This window comes from Oncorhynchus mykiss, chromosome 31 (genome assembly GCF_013265735.2).
Source record: "Oncorhynchus mykiss isolate Arlee chromosome 31, USDA_OmykA_1.1, whole genome shotgun sequence".
NCBI lineage: Eukaryota > Metazoa > Chordata > Actinopteri > Salmoniformes > Salmonidae > Oncorhynchus > Oncorhynchus mykiss.
The window spans coordinates 33,198,053-33,224,978 of NC_050571.1; the positions used below are offsets into that span (position 1 = coordinate 33,198,053).

The following is a 26,926-nucleotide window of genomic DNA, read 5'->3' on the forward strand; positions in this document are numbered from 1 at the left end:
GACAGCTTGGCACACTGTTGGCATTCTCTTAACTAGCTTCATGAGGAATGCTTTTCCAACAGTCTTGGAGTTCCCATATATGCTGAGCACTTGTTGGCTGCTTTTTCTTCATCACTCTGCAGTCTAACTCAACCCAAGGTCATCTGATACAGCACTCCATCACTCCTCCTTGGTCAAATAGTCCTTATACACAGCCTGGAGGTGTGTTTTGGGTCATTGTCCTGTTGAAAAACAAATGATAGTCCCACAAAGTCCATTGCTTGTGTTTCTTGGCCCAGGCAAGTCTCTTCTTATTGGTGTCCTTTAGTAGTGGTCTCTGCAGCAATTTGACCATGAAGGCCAAATTTACGCAGTCTCCTCTGAACAGTTGATGTCTGTTACTTGAACTGAAAATAAAGGAGATCCGCACACTCTAGGAGCTCAGATGCAAAATTGTAATATCCAACGTTTCCACAGCCAAGCTGTCTTCATTAGACTGTCGAAACATTGGATATTACATTTTTGCATCTGAGCTCCTAGTGTGTGGCTCTCCTTTATTTTCAAGTTTTCTACTTTGCTAGCCTCGCCTAGGTGTGCGTTTCTTTCTTCTAGATTGTTACTTGAACTGAACCATTTATTTGGACTGCTATCGGAGGTGCAGTTAATTCTAATGAACTTATCCTCTGCAGTAGAGGTAACTGTCTGTCCTTTCCTGTGGCGATCCTCATGAGAGCCAGTTTCTTCATTGCACTTGATGGTTTATGCATCTGCACTTGAAGAAACGTTCAAAGTTCGTGAAGTGTTCCGGATTGACTGACCTCTATGTCCTTTAAGTAATGATGGACTGTCGTTTCTCTTTGCTTATTTGAGCTGTTCTTGCCATAATTTGGACTTGTCACAATATAACTGATTGGCTCAAACACATTAAGAAGGAAAGAAATTCCACAAATGAACTTTTAACAAGGAATACCTGTTAATTGAAATGCATTCCAGGTGACTACCTCAGGAAGCTGGTTGAGAGAATGCCAAGAGGGTGCTAAGCTGTTATAAAGGCAAAGGTTGGTGACAGCTTGAAGAATCTCAAATATAAAATATATTTGGATTTGTTTAACACTTTTTTTGGTCAATACATGTTATTTCATAGTTGTGATGTCTTCACTATTATTCTACAATGTAGAAAATAGTAAAAATAAAGAAAAACTTGAATGAGTAGGTGTGTCCAAACTTATGACTGGTACTGTATGTATAACATTGAGCTGGATTGCCTGTCTTTGCAATTAGTTTTCTTTGTTTGCCCTAGTTAGCATATTTAGCTAGATTGGGCACTGAGGGGGAAGAGGGATGTTCTGTCTTGCGGTGTGAAGTCTAGATTCCTGGATATTACGAAAGGTGTGCCGCAAGGTCGGTATTGGGACCTGTTCTCTTTTTAATATTAAATTAATAATATTGGACTATTAAAATGTGTAATCATCTGTATGCAGATACGGTTACATATGCCATTACCCCAACTGTAGAGCAGGCATAGTTTGAGCTGCAATCTGACTTTGTGCCTTTTATTAAAAAGATCTGGTTGGTTTGAAACTTGTAATTAATGTGGGCAATATTAAATATGATCTCTAATTCTCACAAAAAAAATTCAGATGGACAACATGTAGTCATTGAATGGTTCTCCCATCGATCGGGTTCCCGCCTATAAATACCAGGGCATTTGGATTGACATGGATTTAATGTTTTTTTTAAATACTGATGAGCTAGTTAAAAAGCTAAGATTTTAAAGTGGGCTTCTATTTTAGAAAGAAATCCTGCCTCTCCCTAAACAGCAGGAAACAAATTGTACAGTCAACTTTACTTCCAGTTTTCGACTGGAATGCAGTAGCCACTAGTCTTAAACCTTTGGATGCCGTCTACCTTGGCACCTTTTGCTTTATCACAGGTGACTGTTTTAATACTCATCACTGCATCCTGTATCAAAAGGTTGGCTGGTCATCATTAAAGTCCCGAGATCACTTCACTGTTGCTTGCAAAGCTCTACAACACATGCTTCAAATTTACTTAACTTCATTGCTGAAGTATAAATATCTGAGTTACCAAACCTGTTCAGTGTTGGTTAACTCTGAGGTTCCTCAGGTCTCTACCAAATTAGGTAAATCTGATATTACTTTTTAATGCACCTCACTGCTGGAACAATTTACTAAACTCCTTACAATTGGATGTTTTGGTGATGCTCTGGCAATTTTTTAAAAAAGTGAGAACCTAGTAGCTTAGGAATCTAACAATTTATCTTAATTTGTGTTGTATTTTCTTTATATTGATTTGCTGTTTTGTTTCACATTTGTATTTGATTGTTGTATTACTGCAATCAGGGCACCCTTGAGAATGAGACCCTGTTCAAAATTAAAAACCCACTAACTAATTTGTAGTTTTGCAGAACGTGTTGGCGCTAGTAAATGTAACTATGACATAGCCAATGACTGTATAGCACCACTTTTGGATTTCACCATGTCTCGTAAACAAATGGTTTAGATCGTTTTGACGGACTCTAAGTGAGCTTCTCTGCTTCAACCATACAAAAGTGGTTGCTGTCCTGTTATACAGGGTAAAGTTGATGATTTCATATCAAAATTACTATATATATATATATAATGAATGATTGTTTCAAGCAAAACTATTGCTGATGGTGTCAAAATAAAAATCGAATGTAAGCCCCGATCAGCATGTAACCTACCTATAGCCAGACGAGAGTTGTCTCTGGCGGTAGTTAAACTCCAATTTTCGAACAATTGAATGCTGAAGGTGACGCCCAGATGTGCCAGATCGCGCAGTTTGACTCCGCTACTGATATCGCCTGGAGTTGTTCTGCATGCAAAGTGACTTGTAGATCAATGACTGGCAACTTGCCTGAAAGCCCGACATTGCATTGAATTCTACACTGGGTAGGAGTTTCCTCTCACGACCTTTTACAATACAATGTTGAATAAAGATATTTTAATGTACTTTACCAGTTGTCTGTGCAGTTGGTCCTTTTGGTGTTAGGAATGTGAGACAATCTATCCACAGGAAAGGATAATTACAAACTTTTCAAAGCGCTGGTAGTGCGTTCAGATTTCTAGCAGCTGATGCATGTGCACAAGATACAAATGCATGGAGGAGACTCAGGTATACTTGCTGAGCTCGTGTTTACATGGTTCTGCACATGCTTCAGCCGATAGAAACCTGAACACCATTACCAGCGCTTTGAAAAGTTTATGTAATTATAATTTCTTGTCTATTGTTGGAGACGCACACATTTCATACCCTCAAGACATGCTAACTGCTCACCGTTACAATAACAGGGAAGGTTACCTGTTGGGGACAGGGTTGTTATATGTGCGTCTAACTTTCTCAGACGTCATTCACGGTTGATTATCCGTAATGGTACATAATTGGTCTAGCCTAGGGCTGTATTGTTATGCATACTGGATGGACTGGTTACCTTGTGCTACTTTCCAAATGTTCTCTCCATGAGTCTGGGAGAGAACGTTTTGGCCTTGGCTAGGGATTTCCAAACTCTGTCACGTACACACACTTAGCGGATGTTTATTGCGGGTGTAGCGACAGTGCAGTAGTATCTAACAATACACAAATCTAAAAGAATGGAATTAAGTAATATATAAATATTTGGACAAGCAATGTCGGCGTGGCATTGACTAAATAGAATACAGTGTGTATGTTGATCCTTTTGGCCTTCCTTGGATATCAGGTGCTGTAGGTGTCCAGGGGGGCAGGCAGTGTGCCCCCGGTGATGCGTTGGGTAGACCGTACCACCCTCTGGAGAGCCTTGCAGTTGCAGGCAGTGCAGTTGCCGAACCAGGCGGTGATCTAGCCCTACAGGATGCTCTGAATTGTGCATTTGTAAAAGTTTGAGTGTTTTTAGGTAACAAGCCAAATTTCTTCAGCCTCCTGAGGTTGAAGAGACGCTGTTGCGCCTTCACTGCGCTGTCTGTGTGAACCATTTCCAGTTGATGCTTTCCACCTTCTCCAATGCGTTCCCATCCATGTGGATTGGGGGCATGCTCTCTGAGAGAGAGCGAGTGAGACACACCCTTCACCACCTCCCTGTAAGCTGTCTTGTCATTGTTGTTAATCAGGCCTACTACTGTTGTTTGCAAACTTGATTGAGTTGGAGGCGTGCGTGGCTATGCAGTCATGGGAGTACAGGAGTGGGCTGAGCACGCACCCTTGTGGGGTCCCTGTGGTGAGGATCTGTGAAGTGGAGGTGTTTATTACCTTCACCACCTGGGGGCAGCCCGTCAGGAAGTCCAGGACCCTGTTGCACAAGGCGAGGTTCATACCCAGGCCCCCGACCTTGGAAGGCACTATGGTGTTGAATGCTGAGCTATAGTCAATGACCAGCATTCTGACGTAGGTATTCCTATTGACCAGTTGGATAGGGCAGTGCAATGGCGACTGCATTGTCTGTGGGTCTAGGGTGTAAGGTAGAGGTGATATGATCCTTAACTAGCCTCTCAAAGCACTTCATGATGACAGAAGTGAGTGCTAAGGGGCGATATTAATTTAGTTCAGTTGCCTTTTGCTTTCTTGGGTACAGGAATCATGGTGGCCATCTTGAAGCAAGTGGGGACAACAGACTGGGATAGGGAGAGATTACATTTATGCGTAAACATTCCAGCCAGCTGTTCTGCACATGCTCTGAGGATGTGGCTAGGGATGCTGTCTGGGCCTGCAGCCTTGCGAGGGTTTTACTCGCATCGGCCATGGTGAATGAGGGCCCACAGTCCTCGGGAGTGGGCCGCGTCGGTGGCACTGTTATCCTCAAAGCAGGCGAAGGTGTTTAGCTTGTCTATGAGCAAGACGTCGTTGTCCGCGACGTGGCTGGTTTTCCCTTTGTAATCTGTGATTGTCTGTAGACCCTGACCAGGTTTTTGCAATTTATCAGTTAGCTCAGAAAACCAGCAGGCTCCAGACCTCATAGGGTTAGAGTTTAATACTGCTGGTGTAGGGTGTATTCAATTGGGTTGGGGCAATGTAAGCTATGCTTTTAGTCATCTTTCTCTCTTACTCCTCCCCCTCATTAACCCTCCTTCTCATTCCAACCTGAAGGTAGTTAACAGTTCTGTGCTGCTGTCCTGAGTCTGCATATAAGGGCATGTGTTACTGGACAGGTGTTTGTGCAGGTGGGCAGTGGCCTTTGGCTCTGTGTGTGTATGTGTGTTTTGAAATGTCATCTGTCCTCATCAATTCCCTTCACGTTCATCTGTTTCCTGTCCACTTCTATTCCAAAATAAAGCAACCCGCTTGAGAAATACTCCTCCGCCAGTCATCCTCCCTACCTCCTTTTCTTCTCACACCCACATACGTCGCTGAGCGGAAGGGGGGGAAACCAGCTTGTACTAGACGACAGAACGTGGTTGGAGGAGGTGCGTGTGAGTCACCAGATGAGGCAACTAGAGGTCCTATTTCTACTGTTTAAAGGGCAGTCCTACTCATCAAGTTCCAGTCTGTCCTCATCTCTGCCTCTGTCTTTTTCTTTCTTTCTCTCACTCATTCACACACTCACTGTCCTCCACAGGTGAAACTGTGAGTCAGCCCCCTCCCCCGCTTCCCATGTCACAATACACCTCTGTTCCTCCTTATTACCCCTTGTCGACACGTCCCCATCGCGGTGTAGATCTTATCTTTTTCACACACCTGCTGCTCAAAGTGTATATGCAGGTCCTTGTTGCTGGGGGGGGGGGGGGGGGGGGGATAGTTACATGTATAGGGGTGTAACAGTTCACTAAACCCAAGGTACTATTTGCGGTTTTGGGGTGACTGTTCGGTTTCAGTACAGCTGGAAAATAAAATGCCAAACGTAACTGTAGTTAATTTTTGTTTAGGTGTTCCTCATTGTGAAAACACACGATTTACTCATCAGAAACACGAAAATAAAGTGCATTATGCGTGTGAAATCGATATATAATCACGGCGCAGACATTGTTTAGGTCTATACTATAATGTTTTTCTTACAAAGAGGAAAAATTGCTCACGTGTGACTCCTAAACGGGGCAGGTCTGTAGCGCGATGCTTCTCATCTCCCACTCCGGGGTCATGTGATGGTCTGTCACTATTAAGTAGCTCTCTGAAGCGCTGGAGGTCCATCCATCTGTAATGAGCGTAACCCAGGGTGTATTGGCCAACTCATTGATAACTTCAGCTTTGGCTTGCTTGTATAGAGCAGGCACTACCTATTTGCTGGAATGGGTGCGAGAGAAGTTCGCAACGTGGCTCGAGCACTTTCAGGAGGTACTGCCTGAACCCTCCCCCCCACTCAACCACGGAGAATGGGTGCATATCCGCGGCAATAAGCACTTATTGTGTTTAAACACCTAGGCTACTCTAGTTGAGTAATGGCGACGAACTGTTTTAACGTTCTATCCACAACACACTGGCCATTGCAATCTACTGGGAAGCCAAAATGTTCCCAAACTGGAGATTTAACGATGATTGAGGATCCTCCTGGTTTATCTGCCCCCACCTCTCCCCATCGTACAGAACTGGGCCCCCGGTTGCACCTCACAAAAGTACCGTTTGAAATGCGGCAGTTAAGATGAACATTTTTATTATAATGCGCGCATAGGCACAGCCTATTTTTTTGTTGTTATTTTTAGGTATTCATTTGCCTTGATAGTGTGGACCGAACAAAGGTCCCCATACCGAACGGTTCGGTACAAACAACGGTTCAGTGTGTGTACCGTTACACCCCTAGTTACATATCACTTCGACTCCAAGTAACGTTTTGTTAAAAACAAATATATTGTTGCTAAGTAGCATTAGCTAGCAGATTTATAGTGAGCAATATGTTTGGAACATCAAATCGCAACACATATCGTATTCGCAGTTAAGGATCGTGATAATATTGTGAGGTTCCTGGCAATTCCCAGCTCTAGCAGTGATGTAGCAAGAGTTGTCTGTGTGTCAAGATGGTGAAATGTGTCCCTCCTTACCCAAACCAGTTTGACAGGTGGTTTGTCTGTGCTTGTTTGAATTCAAAGGCGCCACACACAATCACTTTTTTGACGGCATCCCTTTTGATTTATACACAACTTATCCATACATGTTTGCCAATGGAAGAAGTTGTCAGAAAGTAAGGGGCTTTTTGGAACTGAATGCCAAAACATTTGCGAGATAAAGGTGCTCTTACGTTGACCCATTTTTGCACACCCCAACTTACCATGTCTTCATCACTGGAAAAGAGACAGAGTTTGCTATCATTTCAAAGTTTACAAGCAGGGTTGTCAAACGTATCTTTAAACAACGTTTTGTAACCGCTGATCTAAAGCCCTATTTGACATAATCTGAGATTTTATTTGTTTTGCCCTCCATCGGTTGAGACCAGATTCTCTTGAATGCAGGGTGGGTTGTCATGTTTTAGTTAATAGTCACTTTCTGACAACTTAAAGGAATTATGAATGGAAGGTTTTGTTCAAATCAAATGGGGTGCTGTCAAAGTGACTGAATTCAAATGGATTTACCCCATAGTAACTTTTTAAACCACGGACCAGGGGGTGCTTGAGATGTTCTGTCAGCAGATGAGAGGAATTACTACTGCCCGTCTGAGCCTGTGCCTGTCTGCCTCTGATTATACTTCATGACATCTAGTCCATTCTATTGTATGCTCTGAACAGAGGCTGGCAATAGAACGAAACTTACACAGAGATGGAGAGGGGACATTTGCAGAGGGGGTGGGGGGAGGATGGATGGAGAGAGATTGGAGAGAAAAGGGCTGATGGGGAGGTTTGGAGAGTGAGTGAGAAATAGGCTGGGGGAGAGACGGGCGAGCAGTACTGGAGAGCATCAAACAAAGGAGAGGAGGCTCCTGGGAGTTGGTGTTCTCGTCTCTCTGCTGACGGTGTGCTTCGTCTGGCCCAGAAAAGCGCTGCAGCCTCAGCTGAGCCACAGCTACTGTGCAATATAGGTGTGTCCGTTGCTTTGTGTTTGGAGGGATAGCCTCTTACTGCAATATTCAACTGTAAATATGAGATTTTCACTCTTTACTTCTCTTTCTCTCCATCTCTGTCCCTCTGCAGTTTATTTATCCCTGTACATCCTCTTCTTTCTGGGCCTTGTGGTTTGGTGACCTACATCTACTCTACCCATGAGCCCCTGCAACTAGGGCTCAACCGTTTTGACCTTGGCCTGACCTCTCACCTCTTCTCCAAAGCCACGCCCCCCTGGTGAAGGTCTGTATCTCTGCTCTTCTGTCTTTGACAGCTGGTCAAACCTCTCAGGGATTTCATGAGATTTGAGGTGTCCTGCTCTTTGCTTTTAGAGCTGTATGCTATGGAGGAGCCTGTCGTTTTCTCTCTGTAGTGTATGGCGTGTCCATGTGCAACGTCTCACTGTAGTGGGCGCGTCCGTGTGTGTAACGCCGTTCTCTCTAGAGTGTATGGAGCAGTGTGAGAGCGCCGCGGCTCTGCTGGAGTCGGTGAGGGAGCAGGAGGTGCAGTTTGAGCAGCTGACCAGAGCGCTGGAAGAGGAGAGAAGGAGGGTACGCCTCACCAGCCCCCCGTCCCACACCCTCCCCCACACACAGGTAACACCCCATTTCCCCAGGGGAAATTTCCTCCCAACCCCCAAATACACTTTATTAGTGGCCTGCGCCTTTCCTAAGCCTCTTTCTAGAGTCAGGTGAAAGACCAGTCATCCATCTGTTCACATATCCCTCATCTGTCCTTCTATCCCATCCCTCCATCATCCAGTGATTACCGTTATCACCCTCCTCCACCCATCACATCCAACCCCCTAATCCACCGCTCCGCTCCTCCACCTCAACCAGCACTCCGGATTGTGTTTGGTTTAACTGTGTGTTGCAATTCAGCCCTTGTCCTTTAACACACTGTTTAGATATCGCTACAGCTTTAACACTACCACGCGTTATACATCTCACACCTCTGCATAACTCCAGCATCACTTGCCGTACCCACAACCCAAAGCCTTCATACCACCCTTACATACCATGGAATTCAAGCTATCGTCATCTTCGCTCCAGCATGTTGTCCAGACTGTACCTGGAAGGATGCTGTCAGTTGTCATGCATGCAGCCTTATTCCACCACCTAAAATGTTGTGGAAGATGCCGTCGTTTTAAGCCAGTACACAGTATCAACTCCATGCGGTGCCTCATAATGTGATTCTCATAGGTGTCCATGTTGATCATATGCTCGTATGCTTTACCGTGCTATTAGAGCCCTGAAGAGACATGGAGAAGTGTTTTTACTGAGTACACATCAGCTGATAGGGAAGATGAATGGGGTTGCCGTTTTGCTTTTATAATCCTAGCAGGGCTAATTGGCGTGTTTTAGGTTGTCAGTCTCCTCTTCCATTTTTAGTCTCGCAGCGTGCTAAGCAATGTCTCATGACTACCGTTGGGTGTGTGTTGCCTCTCTCGGTGTAAGTGTCCCTTGTTTATAACAATGTATCATTCCAAGGTTAGACGCCAAAACACGCATACACAGCTATCTCGGCACTTAAGACATTTGCTGCTGTTAACTTGTTACCGTAACGGCTTTAGAATTTAAAGGGAAATATTCCTTTTCTCCCTGGCTCCTATATTGTGGTGGAACTGGCCTGACCCCTTGTGGACAGAGCAGGCATTACACCCAGCCACACATCTAAAGTGTGCAGCACATGCCCAGCATTTTTGCCTGTATTCTCCTGCCTTCATTAAAGTGATCTAACATAAAATGAGTGTTGAAAGGCAATGGTGGGGTCATTGATTACCTCAAAGAAGGCAGAAGGATGCATTATCAACATTTTCAGATATGGCCCATGACGGTGAGGTACTGAGAAAACGGGGTCAGTTTGGTTAATGTGTCATGATGTCAGTGTTGGGGTGGTTGTAAGGCGACAGCCCAGTTAGATCCTCTGTCTCTGAAGACGCCTGTGAATTTGATTGTGTTCTCTCGGTTGACTGTTGCTCTCCTACTCAGAACGGGCGCCTGGGGGAGGCAGACATAGAACGACTGAAACTGAGTGAGGGATACATCAACGGGACACAGGTGAGTGTGTGTGTGTGTGTGTGCTGGTTGGTTGTGAGATGTTCTGTGTGTGTGTGGGTGTGTAACATTGTGTGTGTTTATTACAGTACAGGATGGTGGACCCAGTGCATGGCGTTCTAGACGAGAGCTGCACACCAGAAGATGATTCACAGGACGTACAGTCTGTCTTCTCAGACGATGGAACAAATGGACGGAGGGCAGGGAACGCGGTATGGAGACACACACACTTTCTACTGTAACTAACATGTAACTGAAAATAACTTCCTCCATGGCGAACAAAATATTATCTACAACTTCCTGTCTCATCGTGATGTACTTCCTCTTCTTCAGATGAAGAAGGTGATCACCTCGCGTACCGTCCTTCCCTCTGATTCGATGTCCATCGACGGAGGACTGTCCGTCTCAGGTATGGGCGGTTACAGTGCCACTCTGGACCGTACCTACAGGCAGGCTGGAGGGGGGGACTACCCCACAGCCACGGTCCCCAGGAACTACCACTACGGCCCTGCGGGGGGGTACGACGACTACAGGAGCGCCCCGCCCTCCGAGGCCTACGCCAGCCTGAGCAGAGGCACACGAATGGACGACCGCTACAGGTCAGACAGACTGTAAAGTTTGTAGACGTGCTAAAGAGCACTGTAAAGAAAGGCTTCTCGAGAAGTATTCCTTTGTGAAGATGACTATCTTTGGGATAAATTGATCTTCTCCCCCTCTTCTCCAGACCTGCGGATGGGTACAGGACCCTGGACTCTGGGTACCGCGCCCCCAGCAGACAGCAGCTGGACCCCTACGCAGCCCAGCCCCAGGTGGGGCGAGGGGTGAGGGGTGTGGGCAGTGCCCTGGAGCTGGGGGGCATGCGCTACGCCCACCAGGCCCACTTTGGTGTGGAGGATGACCAGAGGAGTCTGGGATATGATGATATGGAGTATAGTATGGCTCCTCCTCCCATGCACCCAGGGTACGGCACCATGCCACGACTAGGACCAGGCCCTGGAGGACTGGACAGACGCAGGCTCCGGTACAAACACACACACAGACAGAGACACACTCATGATCCCTGGGTAACAGCACACACCCAAATCACTCTATCAGTGTGCATGTACGCAATACTCGGATACCGACACACACACACTCCCACTAAACCACTACACACTCTCGTCTGAACTTCCATTTGTCCCTTAGGAGTTGCGAGGACACTTTGGACGGGGACATGGGAGGAGTCGACCCCTACACCTGGGGCGTCAACATGGCGATGGAGAGGGGAAGCATGGCGTCATTGGACAGCACCCTGAGGAAGGGCCCGCCCACTTCCTGGAGACAACCGGAGCTTCCGGAGGTCATCGCCATGTTGAACTACCGACTGGACCCGGTCAAAACCAACGCCGCTGCCTTCCTCCAGCACCTCACCTTCAAGAACGACAAGGTAAAACGCAATGCTTTGTGTACCTGCAAACACAGATTTGTTTTGAAAGGATGAATATTGCGAGTGTTACAGCACTGCTGTTAGCGTGTGTTACAGCACTGCTGTTAGCGTGTGTTACAGCACTGCTGTTAGCGTGTGTTACAGCACTGCTGTTAGCGTGTGTTACAGCACTGCTGTTAGCGTGTGTTTTTACAATGGGTTTGGTGTGTGACCATGCTGGTGGCGTGTGTCTGTAGGTGAAGTCGGAGGTGCGTCGTTTAAAGGGGATCCCCGCTCTGGTCTCGTTGCTGGACAACCCCAAGAAGGACGTGCACCACTCGGCCTGCGGGGCGCTCAAGAACATCTCATACGGACGAGACCACGACAACAAGATCGCCATCAAGAACTGTGACGGCATCCCAGCCTTAGTCAGGCTACTGAGGAAGGCCAGAGAGCAGGACCTCACAGACACCATTACAGGTAGTACTACCGTTATGTCTGTTCTCTATCATTTGCTCTACAGGTTTCTTTTCTCTAATGAGGTGGTGCTTATGAGTAAGGCAGGGGGAAGGCCCAGAAGGGCTTGTGTTTTTGAACATGTGTAACTGCCATTTCCTGCAATCTAGAGCCTTAAATGATAACAAATAGTGTTTTTAAAATGTATTTTTACGTAGTGGCGCAGCCTGTCCACAAGGTGGCGCAGCACCCAGTTTACGTTTCGGGGAGAATCCTGCCTTTCTATTCCTGTACTACTTGTGGGACAGAGACACCAGTACGATCATGTAGCATTCCTAGTCTACTTCAACTCTATAACCTACACTGAGTATACCAAACATTAAGAACACCTTCCTAATATTGAGCCTCAATTCATCAGGGCATGGACTCCACCAGGTGTCGAAAGCGTTCCACAGGGATGCTGGCCCATGTTGACTCGATGCTTCTCACAGTTGCGTCAAGTTGTCTGGGTGTCCTTTGGGTGGTGGACCGTTCTTGATACACACAGGAAACGGTTGAGCTTAAACCCAGCAGCGTTGCAGTTCTTGACACCTTCAAACCGGTGTACCTGGCACCTGATACCCTACCCCGTTCAAAGTCACTTAAATCTTATGTCTTGCCCATTCACCCTCTGACTGGCACACATACACAATCCATGTCTCAATTGTCTCAAGGCTTCAAAATCCTTCTTTAACCTGTTTCCTCCCCTTCATCTACACTGATTGTAGTGACCTCAATAAGGGATCATAGCGTTCACCTGGTCAGTCTGTCATGGAAAGAGCTGGTGTTCATGTTTTCTATACATAAGTAACTGCCAAAATACTGGAAACAGCACAAGCCAGAACATCATAGATTCCACATGTCTGGAGACTCTATCGGAATATTGCGACATTTTTCCACAAGAAATTCCATCATTTGATGTTTTGCTGATGGTGGGAAGGTTTCAGGCGCCGTTCCAGAATTGGTTTGAGATCTAGAGACCGGAGACGACCGTGGCATATGGTTTACGTCATTTTCATGCTCCTCAAACCATTGTGACCACTCATGCCCTGTGGATGGGGGAATTATCATCCGATGGGAGCATAGCCACGGTGGCCAAAATAATGGCCTGCCTATCATTTTTGTACATGCTGGCCTTGTTGACATGGTTTTGGCAGTTACCTGTACTTTGTGATTGGACTCCGAGGACAGAGTCATGAAAAACGCTGAAGAATGCGTTCTCTTCTTCCTCAGGCACGCTGTGGAACCTTTCGTCTCACGACTCGGTGAAGATGGAGATCGTGGACCACGCGTTACATGCCCTCTCTGACGAGGTGATGGTGCCGCACTCTGGCTGGGAGAGAGGTCGTGACGGAGGAGAAGAGAGCCTCAAACCACGCCACCTGGAGTGGGAGACGGCCCTCACCAACACGGCTGGCTGTCTGAGGCACGTGGATGGAGAGGAAATGGAGGGCTGGCGATCAGCGGAGGAGATGAAGGCAGGGGGAATAGCTATTGGATCTGAGGGGAAATATAAACCATTTTAATGTCATATTTTCTTTTCTTGTTCAGGAACGTGAGCTCAGAACGTAGCGAGGCCAGGCGGAAGTTGAGAGAGTGCACGGGATTGGTGGACTCGCTCATGTACATTGTCCAATCACAGATCAACCGCAAAGATGTGGACAACAAGGTAATTGATTGCTTAAATCTGATTTACGTAATTTTTGGGATGGTACATACATTTTTTTTATTTTGCAATGAACATGATTGAATAAAGATGCTTTTAAACCTCCACTCTCCATCTCTCTCTGTGTGTAGTTGGTGGAGAACAGTGTGTGTCTGCTGAGAAATCTGTCCTATCAGGTTCACCGGGAGGTTCCTGGCTGCGAGCGCTACCTGGAGGCCGCGCCCCTAAACCAGGGCCCTGTCCCCGGATCCAACAAGGCCAGCTGCTTCGGCTCACGGAAGGGCAAAGGTCAGTAACCGGCCTGTTTTAAGGTCATATTATACACCCTGTGTGTTCTGTGGCTAGAGGTAGACTGTTTCCCTTAACCCCAGATTAAGGATCAGATTGCCCTCGCCCCAGTCCTGACTCAGTAACAGGGGATGAATCTGTGGTTAGTGGAAACGTAGTCCTACTCGGTGTGTGCTTTTTTTTTTTGTTGATGCCCGGGGCTGAGTTTTTTTTTTAAATGTTTTGCTTTTGTGGACCTGACCGGTTTTGTTTTTGCTTGTTGGTGGCTGGGATTCATGTTTTTCACACTCCGTCCCTCCCTCTCCCTCTGTCCTCCTCCTTTTGTTCCCGTCCTGTTTTAGATGAGTGGTTTTCCACAGGTAAGATTCTCTTCTTAGTGTCCTATTGCGCTATGGCTGAACAAGGGCTTTTCCTAACGCTGGCTGGCCTTAACATTGCCTTTCCTTTAGCCCGTAGGTTTTGTAGGTGGGACTTGTCATAGTGAGTGCATGCTGTTCAACTAGTGGCCACGTTTGCATGATACCATAATGTCATTGAGGGGAATTTGCATTTATTAAAAATGGCCGAGGTGGTACCGATTTAAAAAAAAAAAAAAAAAAAAAAAAAAAAAAAAAAAAAAAAAAAAAAAAACCCATTGAAATCAGAATGATCTCTAGATGGTTGGGTTTCTCTCCAGGTCAGAAAGATGCGGATGACGGGAGTGCGGACCAGGTCGATATCCCAAAGAGGACGACGCCTGCCAAAGGTGAGTCAAAACGCCATATGAAAGCACAGCGTACATGCGACACACACAATCCGTTCCTAAAATCCCTCTTCCTACCAGGCTATGAGCTGTTGTTCCAGCCTGAGGTGGTGCGTGTCTACACTTCCCTGCTGAGAGAGAGCAAGAACCCCTCAGTGCTGGAGGCAGCAGCCGGAGCCATACAGAACCTGTGTGCCGGACGCTGGACTGTGAGTGGACAGCCTCTGATCTCTCTCATCTTTCCCTGAGATCTCCACCACCTCTCGCGTCTCATTGTCTGATTTCGTAGCATTACCCCAATGGTGTTGGTTGCTGCTTTCTCCTCAGGATGACTTCTCTGTTCAGAATGGTAATGGTTCTAACCATGGTAATGGTTCTCTCTCTCAATCAGTATGGCCGGTATATCCGGGCCACGGTACGTCTGGAGAAGGGCCTACCTATGATGGCAGAGCTGCTGGCTCATGGGAACGACCGTGTGGTCAGAGCCATGTCCGGGGCCCTGAGGAACCTGGCCATCGACAACCGCAACCGCGAGCTGCTCGGTAAGTTGGCATGTGCATCAGTCGCCTGTTATCACAACTTCACATGAGGAAAGACTGCTTCATTAGCATATAGAAAGGTCGTTCCTTCCTGGATTGCTTCAGAGCCACTCTTTCGTCTGTGTTGCTCATTTGAGCCGTCCTGTCCTCCCTCAGGTAAGCACGCCGTGCCCCACCTGGTGGCAGACCTGCCGGGTGGCCAGAGCCAGTCTGCACGACCTCTGTCTGAGGAGACGGTGGTGTCTGTGCTGAGCACGCTCACTGAGGTGCTGGGCAACAGCCTGGAGGCCGCCAAGACCCTCAGAGCCTCCCAAGGCATCGAGAGACTGGTGCTCATCAATAAGGATGGGTAAGAGAGTGTGTGTGTTGAACTGAAGCTCATTGACAAGCATGTTCTGTGTGTGTGCACGTTTGTTTGAGACGGATAGGTCAAAGTGTGTCCATACAGCGTGTCTAACCGAGCGCATGTCTATTGGTCCTGCAGTAAGCGGTCTGAGCGGGAGGTGCGCGGGGCAGGCCAGGTGTTGCAGCTGGTGTGGGGGCATAAGGATCTGCGGCGCCCCCTGGAGAAGGATGGCTGGAAGAAGACTGACTTCACGGTGAACCTCAACACATCCGCCAACGGCCCCTCCGCACGCACCAACGGGACCTACGAGGAAACAACCATGCCAATGCTAGACAAAGGTGAGACTGGGAATAGTTTTATTTCATTTTTTTCTGAAAAAAGACTTGCTTCTTTGACAGAAAGTTGAAGTTAGACATAAAATATACAGTATGTAGGAGTTGTAGGGAAACAAGCGGGATGTTAATGGCTTTTGTTATTTCCACAGGGGCGAAGAGAGACATGATTCCACTGAATGACTTAGGCCCTGGTGAGTATCCATGGAAACACTGTCGAAGCTGAGCCCGAAGATTAGATTTTTGTAAAAAAAAAACTAATCAATATTGATTTCATGCTCTTCCACTTTAGAAGCCTACTCTACACTGGACCAGCGGGAGAGGAGACGCTCTCTGGACAACTCCCTCGACACCACAGACACTTTAAAGGTAACCCCCCCCCCCCCCCCCCCCCCCCCCCCCCCCCCCGCCCTGTACACATGGTTTCTTTAACTTAAACACACTACCCTTTATTAACCTTCTCCTTCACACCTTTTTCAAAACCTTTTTCGGGTCGACGACCGTCACCTCTGCTCACGGTATCTCTTCCACCACCTCTCTCTCTCTCTCTCTCTCTCTCTCATGCCGTCTCAGCGTGGGGTGTACGGGGGCAGAAAGGGTTCCCTGCCTCTGTTGGACTCCTACGATGGTTAGCCCCCCCCCCCTCTCCCCCCTGCATGTAACAGCATGGTACGTTTCACCTCTTGTCCTGCATGGACTCTAAATCGCCATCCGTTCTCTTAACTTATGACCTTTTCTCTTGTAACTGTCTGTATTGTATAATTCCAGTACCTTGGTTTTGCACCCAGTATAATGCGCAGTGAAAACTGATTGAAGGCTTTCACACCGGTACAGTATGCTGTGTGGACTTGTACTTAACCCTAAAACTAACAGTATTCCCTAGGCACTTGCATTTTGGCATATTGTGTATAGACTGACATACTCGTACCACAAAATCGGCTTGTGTGCGGTTTGTTTTACTCTTCTTAAATATTACCACATGCACTGATAACAGTATTTATCATCGTCTTCTTCCTCCAGAAGAACTGATGGTGTGCATTACCCAGGGTGAGCTGCCCCAACCCTGCCCCTGCTGAGCAGAGAACACTAGAGATCCATGGACTTGCTCTCTCTCATCCCCCTCTTTCTCTCCTTCCATCGCAAGGCTATGAGGGTTGCCATCCAAAGAAAGTGGTTGTGTTGCAATCAGAGTGATATTAAACACTCAAACTGAACACGCGCACACACACGCGCACACACACACACACACACACACACACACACACCATAGTAGCGTCAGAAATATATTCCCTGTTATTTAAATTATATTGATATTCCCTTTTCTCAAGGCAATAGTCTTTGTTTGACAATCATTGTTTATTTCTGTTTTCTGGTTACTTACATCCAACATTTGGCTTGATGAGTGTTTCCTGTCGTTTGTTAGAATCCTCATACTCATCCAAGTGTTTTGTTATTTTCATCGTCGTGAATCGGATTACTGCCATCTGCATCCTGAGATGAATTTATTTTTAATATCTGTAGGGTATGTGTTTGTATATAAAAAGAGGAAATGTTTTGATTGGGGAGGAAGGTGTCTATAGCTTTTTTTTTAGGGTTGATTTTAATTTAAGTGGTACCCAGATTGGGATTGGTGAGTGGAAAGGTCATGCGTGGCTGCTGGACCAATGGGGCTCGGTCCTCATAGGTTCAGAATGTTTGTATAGGAGTTATTTTCACCTTTTCTAGGTATATTACAGGCTGGTTGGTTTTGGGGTAGTTGGGAGGAGCGTGTGAGGCCGGTGTGTAAGTGAGGGCCATACAGGAGACCTGAGACCTGTGTGTGTGCATGAGTGGTTTTATTTAACAAACAAACAACCCATATGAGCCTGTTTTTTTTTTATTTTTAAGGACTTCATATTGTGTGCTTTCATGTTTTTTCTACTCCTTTTGCAAATATCATTTGTGTTGTCTCGGTTTCTTTTCAATTGTGGCTTTTACAGATGTACCAACTGCCTCTATTTCTCTTGTTGTGATACCTTATTTTTTTTTACATTGCTTATTTTTTTGGAACCCTCCTGAGTCTGTGGTTAACGATGGCTGTGAGAGTGCGATCTCATACACCTATTGGAGTGTGGGTTTTGCTGCTGCTGTGCCGGTAGCAGGAATACTACTGTTCACACACGGTTAACAAGCACCACAGCTCTTAGTCCTACATTTTCTCATACGCTCGATAACATTCCAACACTAAACTATAACACTAGGGACGCATTCCCCACACTATTATACAGAACCCCACTACAGACCCGGGGCCTGTTCCCTAGGGTGGATTGTTTTGGACCGCTTCCGTGATCAATCTTTTGCATAGAGCTGGCAGATTCTTGGTTCCGCATGTTAAACATGAATCGTCTGTTCTATCAGCAATGCTCTGAACCTCCTATACCACTAACAATAACACTAGTTCAGTCAGTACTTGCTGTTACACTAGCCAGAACAATGTGCTGTACGTATGGACCCAAAAGGCATTGGTTGAAAAAGAGGGGTTGGTTTTCTGTAGAAATTACACTTGTGTTTCGGGAGAATTGGATTCCTCAGAGGTAACTCAAGTATAAACAGACGGTAGGACCAGACTTGAGCATAGACTAGGGGGGGAAATGAAAAGCACATTTTGGGAGCATTTTTTTAATTTTTTTATTATTTTTTTATATATACTTTGACTTTTCATTTTGTGTCCGTGTTTTGGGTTTTTAATATTGTTTTCTGATTTGGGAATGGTTGTTGGGAGTGGTGGGTGAAGCATTATGCAATCTCTATTCTACTTTTTATTTTATTCTGCTTTTGTAACTTTTCTTTAATGGCAAAGGAGACTACTCAACTTTTTTTAAATTTTTTTTTTTATATGGTTGCCACATGCGTCGTTTCTCTGTAGCATTGCCTATTCATGTACAAATATGATGAACTTGCCTTGGCTCTGAAAGGTTTCATTTTCTTCAGTAAGAGTATGTAACTGGCAATGCTGTTTTTATAAAATAAAGATCTTTTCTCAGACCAGATTTGATGTTTTTAAAGGGCTACTTCGGGATTTTTGGCAATATGGCCCTTAATCTACTTCCCCAGAGTCGGAGGAACTTGTGGGTACCGTTTTTATGTATCTGTGTTCAGTATGAAGGAAGTTTTGAGGTAGTTTCGTGAGCCAATGCTAACTAGCGTTAGCACACTGGCGAGGTCTATCGGTATCAAGTAGCATGTTTTGTGTGCGTGTGACAGCTGGAGATGTGCTCTTGGGGATAAACGCATCTAATTAAAGGGGTACAGCTTAGTCTGTCTGGGTAACCAGACTCCCTCTCTTCAAACACACATTCACACCTTTAATATTCATGAAGGCTTTTAAGCTTTGTGGTCTGCTCAGTCTTGTGCCTCCTTAAAGTATGCTTCTACAACATTTGAGATGCCTAAAATAGTTTCTTTAGCCCTCCGAATTTGCTTTTGAGTCTATACCTTGGCCAATATTATAGCCCGAACCCAAGCCATTGCTATTGCGCTGTCTCTAAAGCCAGGATAAGCTTTCTAAAAGGCTAACATGACCCTGGGGAACATTTGACCACAGATTAATGTTTAGTGTTGATGTGCTCAGTCGCTTTTTGTCTCATGTCTCACGCTGTGAGAAGATTACCGGGGGGGGTACATAATGTATTGTGTGGTGGTGATTTGGTTAAATATAAGGGCTTTAAAGGCCCACTATAGTCAAAAATGTGAGGTTGGAAAAATATTTTGAATGATGTTAATGCCTTTAGGTGTAAAAGCTTTTTGAAAAGTGGCTGAAATTTCTACCTGTTTTGGTAGGATGGAGTTTTTGCCTGCCTGGTGGCGGCACCAGGCGGTAAATTGGTTAATAGACCAATAAGAAATGTTTCCAAACCTCTCAGCCAATAACAGCTCATTTTCACTTTCCCCCTGCCCACTCCCAGACAGTCCTAGCAAAATTCTTGCTTGAGAAATTGTTCTTTGCTAAGAAGCTATTTTTAATTCAAAACAAAATCACTAAGGTACTTAATTGTTAACCAGAAATAATTTTGAGGGAAAAAAATTGCTGCATTGAACCTTTTTAAAGTGCCTCAATGTCTGCTTGTAAAACCCTTTGAGGCATCTCTTCATCTTATAGCCTAGGTCAGTGTTTCCTAACTCCAGTCCTCCAGTACCCCCAACAGCACACATTTTCAATGTTGTGATTCAACTTATCAAGGGCTTGATGATTAGAGACTCATCTAATGTGCTGGTCCGGGGCCACAACAAAAATATGTACTGTTGGGGGTACTTGAGGACTGGAGTTGGGGAAACACTGGCCTATGCAATTAAACTACAGCTGTTGGATGGATCACTACGACTCTTGGGGGTGTGAGAGCGAATAGTGTGTGTCTGTAAGAGAGAATAGGTGTTTTAATAGAATGCATGCAAGCGTGTGTACTGTATGCATGTGGCCTGTGTCCCTCTCCCCAGCAGATTCTTTCTCCTGGCTCCCTTGTTACTGGTACTACATCTATTTAAAGAATCCACTCTCCTTCATTTGCTCTCTCAATCATGCGCAGTGTCATATTCCTCCAGAATCAACACAGCAGGGCAGGAGAAGGACAATTTTAAAGAACCGATTGAGACCGAGACAATGGCATTTTATTGAGGATTTAATCACGTTGACCCGTGATGAATCAACTCTTCAGGTCAAACTCTGACCATTAAGAGCCATGGACCATTCACAAGCCCTGGGGGTAACTAGTGTTTGTGTGTGACTGTCTGTGAGCGAGAGCAACATCGTACCCAGGCTATTGCGCACAGGAATTGTCTGGACCACGCGATTAGAGTGCCAAGACACTGGAACTACAGAATTAGAGAATGTTCCTTTCATATTTTTCCCCCATGGATTATTAGCCTAATTGAAGACATCCGGCTGTAAAATAACTGAACTATTCAGACAGTTTTGCAATAGTGTTCATTCTATTACTCCAGTATGGATTACCTCTCTCCCCCGCCTTCCAACACGCGGGGTGCGCGGGATGGGTCTCCCACCCTGTTCCCAGGCTCGTCTCGCCACACTTCTCACACTGGTAACCAAGGTGGTTTTGGATCGTTGTCGTATGAGGTGGGGGTCGTGTGGGCTTACCTGCGACCGCTCATACCATTCTTTCTGATCAGTGCAATGGTCGTGGCAATCATGTACCTGATCCAGCACATAATCTACTCCGGGCCATTCACCGATCCACTCTTCTTTGAGAAGTTCGAGGAACGTTGGCCAAGACCCAAACCGCACAAGGATACGGCACCCTCAAACCCGGTCCTTTACCCTGATCCTTTTGAGCACACAGGGAATGGAACCCGTTGAACTGGAGTCGTGGAATTCGGATGCTTCTACCTGTGCCATTAGATTCTATTTGAAGGTGGATCAAAGGTTTTTAGAATCTCCCTGTGGAATTTACGATGGAATTCCTAATCAGATCATGATTAGATCAGCACGCCGACTCCCTGAGGGTTCTTTCTGTCTTTGATTGCCTCAATTGTGTCCCTACGTCTGTTCAACAGCCCATTGGGCTATGTATAACGTGCAGATTAGGAGTCTGGACCATAACTAAGCAATAATTAGACTGCAATGCTCTGTCTTAAACTAGATTTATTAGCCCTGTATAACTGTCTGTGTGACGGTGATTTAAATTCCGGTAGGCCTTTTTTAACTGTTTCAGATGAATACAATTCATGAAAGAGGGGAATAATTGTTTTTATTTTGGGAGAAAAATGCAAATTGATGGTGAATAAAGTTTGGGTTTGAACAAATTTACTTGTCTGTACATTTTATAGTCCATACTACACACATAGCCAGCTTTTTTTTTTTTTTGCAGGGTTTTCACATAGACATAGATTTATTACAGGTGCGCACACACATGGCAACCCATTTAGTGTTCGGTGACCAGTCAATCACCTCACCAAATTGAGCGTGACAAGCAGGCTAGCTTTCAGTCAATTAAGAGTTAAATAATGAAAAACACAGTCTGTTTACAAATAACAATAATGATTTCAACTTTTATGCACTAAGCATTTTCGATGCTTTTGGAGTTTCAGTTTTTATTTTGAGAAAAGGACACATCAAGGGATTTGGAGAAAGGTGAGTAAAGCGATCTGTGATTTTGTTCTGTCAACTAGCTAGCCTAGCAAACGTTAGCAGCTGTTGGTGCAAGATGTCTGTGAATGTACTTTTACTGGCTAGCTATCTAATTACACGGTTAAACAAATGAGTTATTTCTAGAATGCTAATACAGAGTGCACTTCAACAAACTATTTGCATGGTCCGCCACTTCAAATATTATCAGTATACTCATTGGTTGAGTCAAGTGTTTGTAGCTGGTGCACATCACCACAGCTAGCTAGCTGACGTGCTAATTTGGCTGTGATTATGTAGCTGTCTGTCAATTCACCGCCCCTGTCACCAAAGTCTGCAATACCCTGATTGCAATTTAGATTACATAAAGGATGATGTGATTATGCCCTAAATTTTAAACTCATGAAGTCATTTTGCCTTGCCTCTAGTCTAAACTCATAACTAAATGCTTTTAACAGATGGGCTGATTAGCTAATATGTGTCATCTGATGTAGCCAAAATAGCTAATTCAAGCCCACAGTTGAATCCTATCCGTCCAGAGCCCCCAGCTGTCTTGTGCTTTGTCCATCTCCCTCTGGGCAGAACCACCTACTGGAGTTCCAGGCTTTGGTGGCCTGCACCCTGCTGAGGTTGGTGGGCTTTCTGTACTCTGGGAAGATGGTGGGGGAGGTGGAGAGGCAGGAAGTGACCGCTGCTGCTGCTGTTGCCAGGCTGGGTATCCAAGGACTGGTGAAGGTCGGAACGAGAGATGACAAGGGAGGTGGGAGATTTGGTCCAGCAGTCAAGGAAGAGTGGGTCAAAGCTTGGTGGAGGAGGATAGACCGAGGGAGGGGCTTTCACAGGGTGACAGACCCCCTGCAGAGCAGTGAAGCTCAGGCAGTGAGAAAGATGGGAGGGAGAAGTGAAGAGCAGAAGCTCTCACCAGGAAGCTCAGAGAGAAGGTGAAACCAACTCGGTATGAAAAGACTCCGGGACTCAGACCTGTGAGTTAAAGGGGAGTGTAACCGATACAGGGGACTTCAATGGTGTCTTCTCCCCTGGGCCCATCTGTCTGCTGTGGACATCCAGGGAATGCCTCTGGTTCTATTGTCCCTGTTCCCCTCTCCGTACCGCTCCCTCCCTCCTAATATTCCTTACACCCCCCTGTCTCACCTGCTAAACTGCCCGTTAGCTGAGAATCAAACCCCTAACAATCCCAATTCTACCATCCTCATGCCTTCTGGTGAATCTGCACCTGTTTAGATCCTCCCCCCATTCCTCTCATCCCTCCATCCATCCCCCCTGTGTTCCTGTCTGCCTAGAGCATGTCAACGAGGGGCTCCCTTCACCTCAAATCCCCCCCCCCCCCAGACATGGGGGGACGGGGCTACCAGGAGGGGGAGGACTTGGACAAGGGGGAGGGAGAGACAGAATGGTTATTTTGAGGGAAACATCTCTGGATTCATCAGATCTCACCCAACCACAGGAGGAGAACCTGAGAGGGAGGGGGGTCAGGGGGAGGTGGGGGGGTGGAGCCAGGAGAGGAGGAACAGAGCCGAGAGGAGGAGGAGGTGGTGGAGGGAGGGGGAAGGGAAGCAGCGAGGATGAAAGGGTCTGAAGTTGAGCAGGCTGGTGGAGGTGTCCCAGAGAGGAAGACTGTGGAGGTGGGGAGTCTGAGCCTGCAGGAGGGGGAGGGGCGCAGACGTGGTCGGCTGGAAACTACCTGAAGCCCCGGGAGCTGATGCAGCCAATCAAGATCCATCTAAAGAAGCGAGGGCAGAGTGAGGGGTAGGAGATCACTGGTGTGGGGAGAGGGGTGAAGCCTCGCTGCAGGGCAGAAGAGAAGGGAGGGGCCAACAGAATGCATGGCAGCAGCTTAAGTGACATCTCTCTGACACACAGTCACACAACTCAGTTATTACATACAGTTGAAGTCGGAAGTTTACATACACCTTAGCCAAGTACATTTAAACTCAGTTTTTCACAATTCCTGACATTTAATCCTATTAAAAATTCCCTGTCTTAGGACAGTTAGGATCACCACTTTATTTTAAGAATGTGAAATGTCATATAGTAATAGTAGAGAGAATTATTTCTTTCAGCTTTGATTTCTTTCATCACATTCCCAGAGTGTCAGAAGTTTACATGCACTCAATTAGTATATGGTAGCATTGCCTTCTAAATTGTTTAACTTGGGTCAAACATTCCGGATAGCCTTCCACAAGCTTCCCACAATAAGTTGGGTGAATTTTGGCCCATTCCTCCTGACAGAGCTGGTGTAACTGAGTCAGGCTTTTTTAGTTCTACCCACACATTTTCTATGTGTTTGAGGTCAGAGCTTTGTGATGGCCACTCCAATACCTTTACTTTGTTGTCCTTAAGCCATTTTGCCACAACTTTGGAAGTATGCTTGGGGTCATTGTCCATATGGAAGACCCATTTGCGACCAAGCTTTAACTTCCTGACTGATGTCTTGAGATGTTGCTTCAATATATCCACATAATTTTCCTCCCTCATGATGCCATATATTTTGTGAAGTACACCAGTCCCTCCTGCAGCAAAGCACCCCCACAACATGATGCTGCCACCCCCAAGCTTCACGGTTGAGATGGTGTTCTTTGGCTTGCAAGCCTCCCCCTTTTTCCTCCAAACATAACGATGGTCATTATGGCCAAACAGTTCTATTTTTGTTTCATCAGACCAGAGGACATTTCTCCAAATAGTATGATCTTTGGTCCCATGGTGTTTATACTTGCGTACTATTTTCTGTATAGATGAACTTGGTACCTTCAGGAATTTGGAAATGGCTCCTAAGGATGAACCAGACTTGTGGAGGTCTACAATTGTTTTCTGAGGTCTTGGCTGATTTCTTTTGATTTTCCCATGATGTCAAGCAAAGAGGCACTGAGTTCGAAGGTAGGCCTTGAAATACATCCACAGGTACACCTCCAATTGACTCCAATGATGTCAATTACCCTATCAGAAGCTTCTAAAGCCATTACATAATTTTCTGGAATTTTCCATGAAAAATTACGTGTCATGCACAAACGAGATGTCCTCCCCAACTTGCCAAAACTATAGTTTGTTAAAAATAAATTTGTGTGTATGTAAACTTCTGGCTTCAACTGTATCTATTTGGTTTTAGAACTATATGTGTTTGTGCATTCTTCACTTGCCAATGCCGTAAATTCTAACAAGTGTATTATGTGTTTGGTGAAGTCCTCTGCCCCAGGATGGCTTCCCAGTGATAAAGTGGCAGAGAGGTCTGGTCAAACCCATCCCCTTCCATGTCCTACCCATGTAATTCTACCCCCCATCCCCTTCCATGTCCTACCCATGTAATTCTACCCCCCATCCCCTTCCATGTCCTACCCATGTAATTCTACCCCCATCCCCTTCCATGTCCTACCCATGTAATTCTACCCCCCATCCCCTTCCATGTCCTACCCATGTAATTCTACCCCCCATCCCCTTCCATGTCCTACCCATGTAATTCTACCCCCCATCCCCTTCCATGTCCTACCCATGTAATTCTACCCCCCATCCCCTTCCATGTCCTACCCATGTAATTCTACCCCCATCCCCTTCCATGTCCTACCCATGTAATTCTACCCCCCATCCCCTTCCATGTCCTACCCATGTAATTCTACCCCCATCCCCTTCCATGTCCTACCCATGTAATTCTACCCCCCCATCCCCTTCCATGGCCTACCCATGTAATTCTACCCCCCATCCCCTTCCATGTCCTACCCATGTAATTCTACCCCCCATCCCCTTCCATGTCCTACCCATGTAATTCTACCCCCCATCCCCTTCCATGTCCTACCCATGTAATTCTACCCCCCATCCCCTTCCATGTCCTACCCATGTAATTCTACCCCCCATCCCCTTCTATGTCCTACCCATGTAATTCTACCCCCCATCCCCTTCCATTCCCTACCCATGTAATTCAGCCGAGCAGTTTGACCGCCTGCTGGAGGACATCATGATGGGCTTAGACCAGGACACCGGCAGGGATGTTGCCGTAGCAGCTCCTAGCACCATGGACACTGTTGCCAAGGTGACCGGTGGGGGTGACCTTTCTGAAAGTGCCAAGTCATCATCAGAAGTGGGGCTGCAGCAACAGCATGGGGAGGGCGAGCTGAGTGACATCCTGGATCAATTCCTCAGGTCATTTGAGCTGCAGGTGGCAGCAGCCAACTCAAGGGAAGAGGGACAGGGTGAGGGATCAAGCTGCACACAGGTAGACAATCAGAGCACAGCCAGCCTCTCGGAGCCTTACACTGCCCTCAGGAACTATAGTGGAGCATAGATACAGACCAGCACAGCTGCACACAGAACCCCAAGCACTCAAGTCAGAGAAGAGCAAAGCGACAGTCACACAGCCCAGAGTAACACACACCTTGCCCAGATATACACGCCTCAACCAGAACACAGCAACACACCTCTAACCCTGGGCAGAGTAACACACACCTGGCCCAGGTATACACGCCTCAACCAGAACACAGCAACACACCTCTAACCCTTAGACTGGAGAAGAAAGACTAAGGTGTTACCAGGGGTGGAGTCTCGAAGGGCAACGGCCCAATCAGGTCGGCTGAAAAGATCAAAGCTCATTCCTCAACATTTTCTGTTATGAAACATTTATTACTATTTACTCGGGGTACTTCATGTATTCTTCAGTAAATTGTTAGCAGTGTATAATTTGTATAGATGTGTTATGGCTGAGTGGTCTAATTATAGTCATCTCTCTTAGAACAAAGCCCGGCCAGCAGTAGAGTCTGACACTACCCAGAAATCCCCAATCCCCCAATCAGAACCCCCAAGAAGCTCAGACGTGAGACAGCCAATCAGACAGAGCGAGAAGAATGTGAGGGGACTGTCTGGGGCAGTGGCTATCGTGAAGAGAGGGAGAGGCAGACCGAAGGTTACTAGCCCTCCAGCTCCACCTGAACAGACCAGCCTCCTTGCAGAACAGATCAGCCTAGAGGGAGAAACAAGGAG

General features: G+C 46.2%; 1 protein-coding gene across 12 annotated transcripts in view; it reads left to right on the forward strand.

Moving 5' to 3' along the window:
- Window positions 1-18,852, forward strand: part of LOC110505049 (catenin delta-1) — a 29,719-nt gene extending 10,867 nt beyond the window's left edge. For 2 of the 12 annotated variants that reach the window (XM_036970419.1, XM_036970422.1), the window contains exons 3-24: window positions 5,267-5,396; window positions 8,046-8,198; window positions 8,400-8,551; window positions 9,947-10,015; window positions 10,102-10,224; window positions 10,346-10,611; window positions 10,737-11,033; window positions 11,198-11,438; window positions 11,675-11,897; window positions 13,146-13,338; window positions 13,464-13,581; window positions 13,710-13,866; window positions 14,208-14,225; window positions 14,543-14,611; window positions 14,690-14,817; window positions 15,000-15,150; window positions 15,304-15,496; window positions 15,632-15,831; window positions 15,978-16,019; window positions 16,118-16,194; window positions 16,399-16,453; window positions 16,846-18,852. In XM_036970419.1, coding sequence (XP_036826314.1) covers window positions 8,405-8,551; window positions 9,947-10,015; window positions 10,102-10,224; window positions 10,346-10,611; window positions 10,737-11,033; window positions 11,198-11,438; window positions 11,675-11,897; window positions 13,146-13,338; window positions 13,464-13,581; window positions 13,710-13,866; window positions 14,208-14,225; window positions 14,543-14,611; window positions 14,690-14,817; window positions 15,000-15,150; window positions 15,304-15,496; window positions 15,632-15,831; window positions 15,978-16,019; window positions 16,118-16,194; window positions 16,399-16,453; window positions 16,846-16,901 — 2,823 coding nt within the window. In that variant the 5' untranslated portion in view covers window positions 5,267-5,396; window positions 8,046-8,198; window positions 8,400-8,404 and the 3' untranslated portion in view covers window positions 16,902-18,852. Of the gene's footprint in view, window positions 1-5,266; window positions 5,397-8,045; window positions 8,199-8,399; window positions 8,552-9,946; window positions 10,016-10,101; window positions 10,225-10,345; window positions 10,612-10,736; window positions 11,034-11,197; window positions 11,439-11,674; window positions 11,898-13,145; window positions 13,339-13,463; window positions 13,582-13,709; window positions 13,867-14,207; window positions 14,226-14,542; window positions 14,612-14,689; window positions 14,818-14,999; window positions 15,151-15,303; window positions 15,497-15,631; window positions 15,832-15,977; window positions 16,020-16,117; window positions 16,195-16,398; window positions 16,495-16,845 lie in introns of all 12 variants that reach the window. The other 10 variants (XM_036970418.1, XM_036970420.1, XM_036970421.1 and 7 more) reach the window with 7 other exon arrangements.
- The last annotated feature ends 8,074 nt before the right edge of the window (window positions 18,853-26,926 follow it).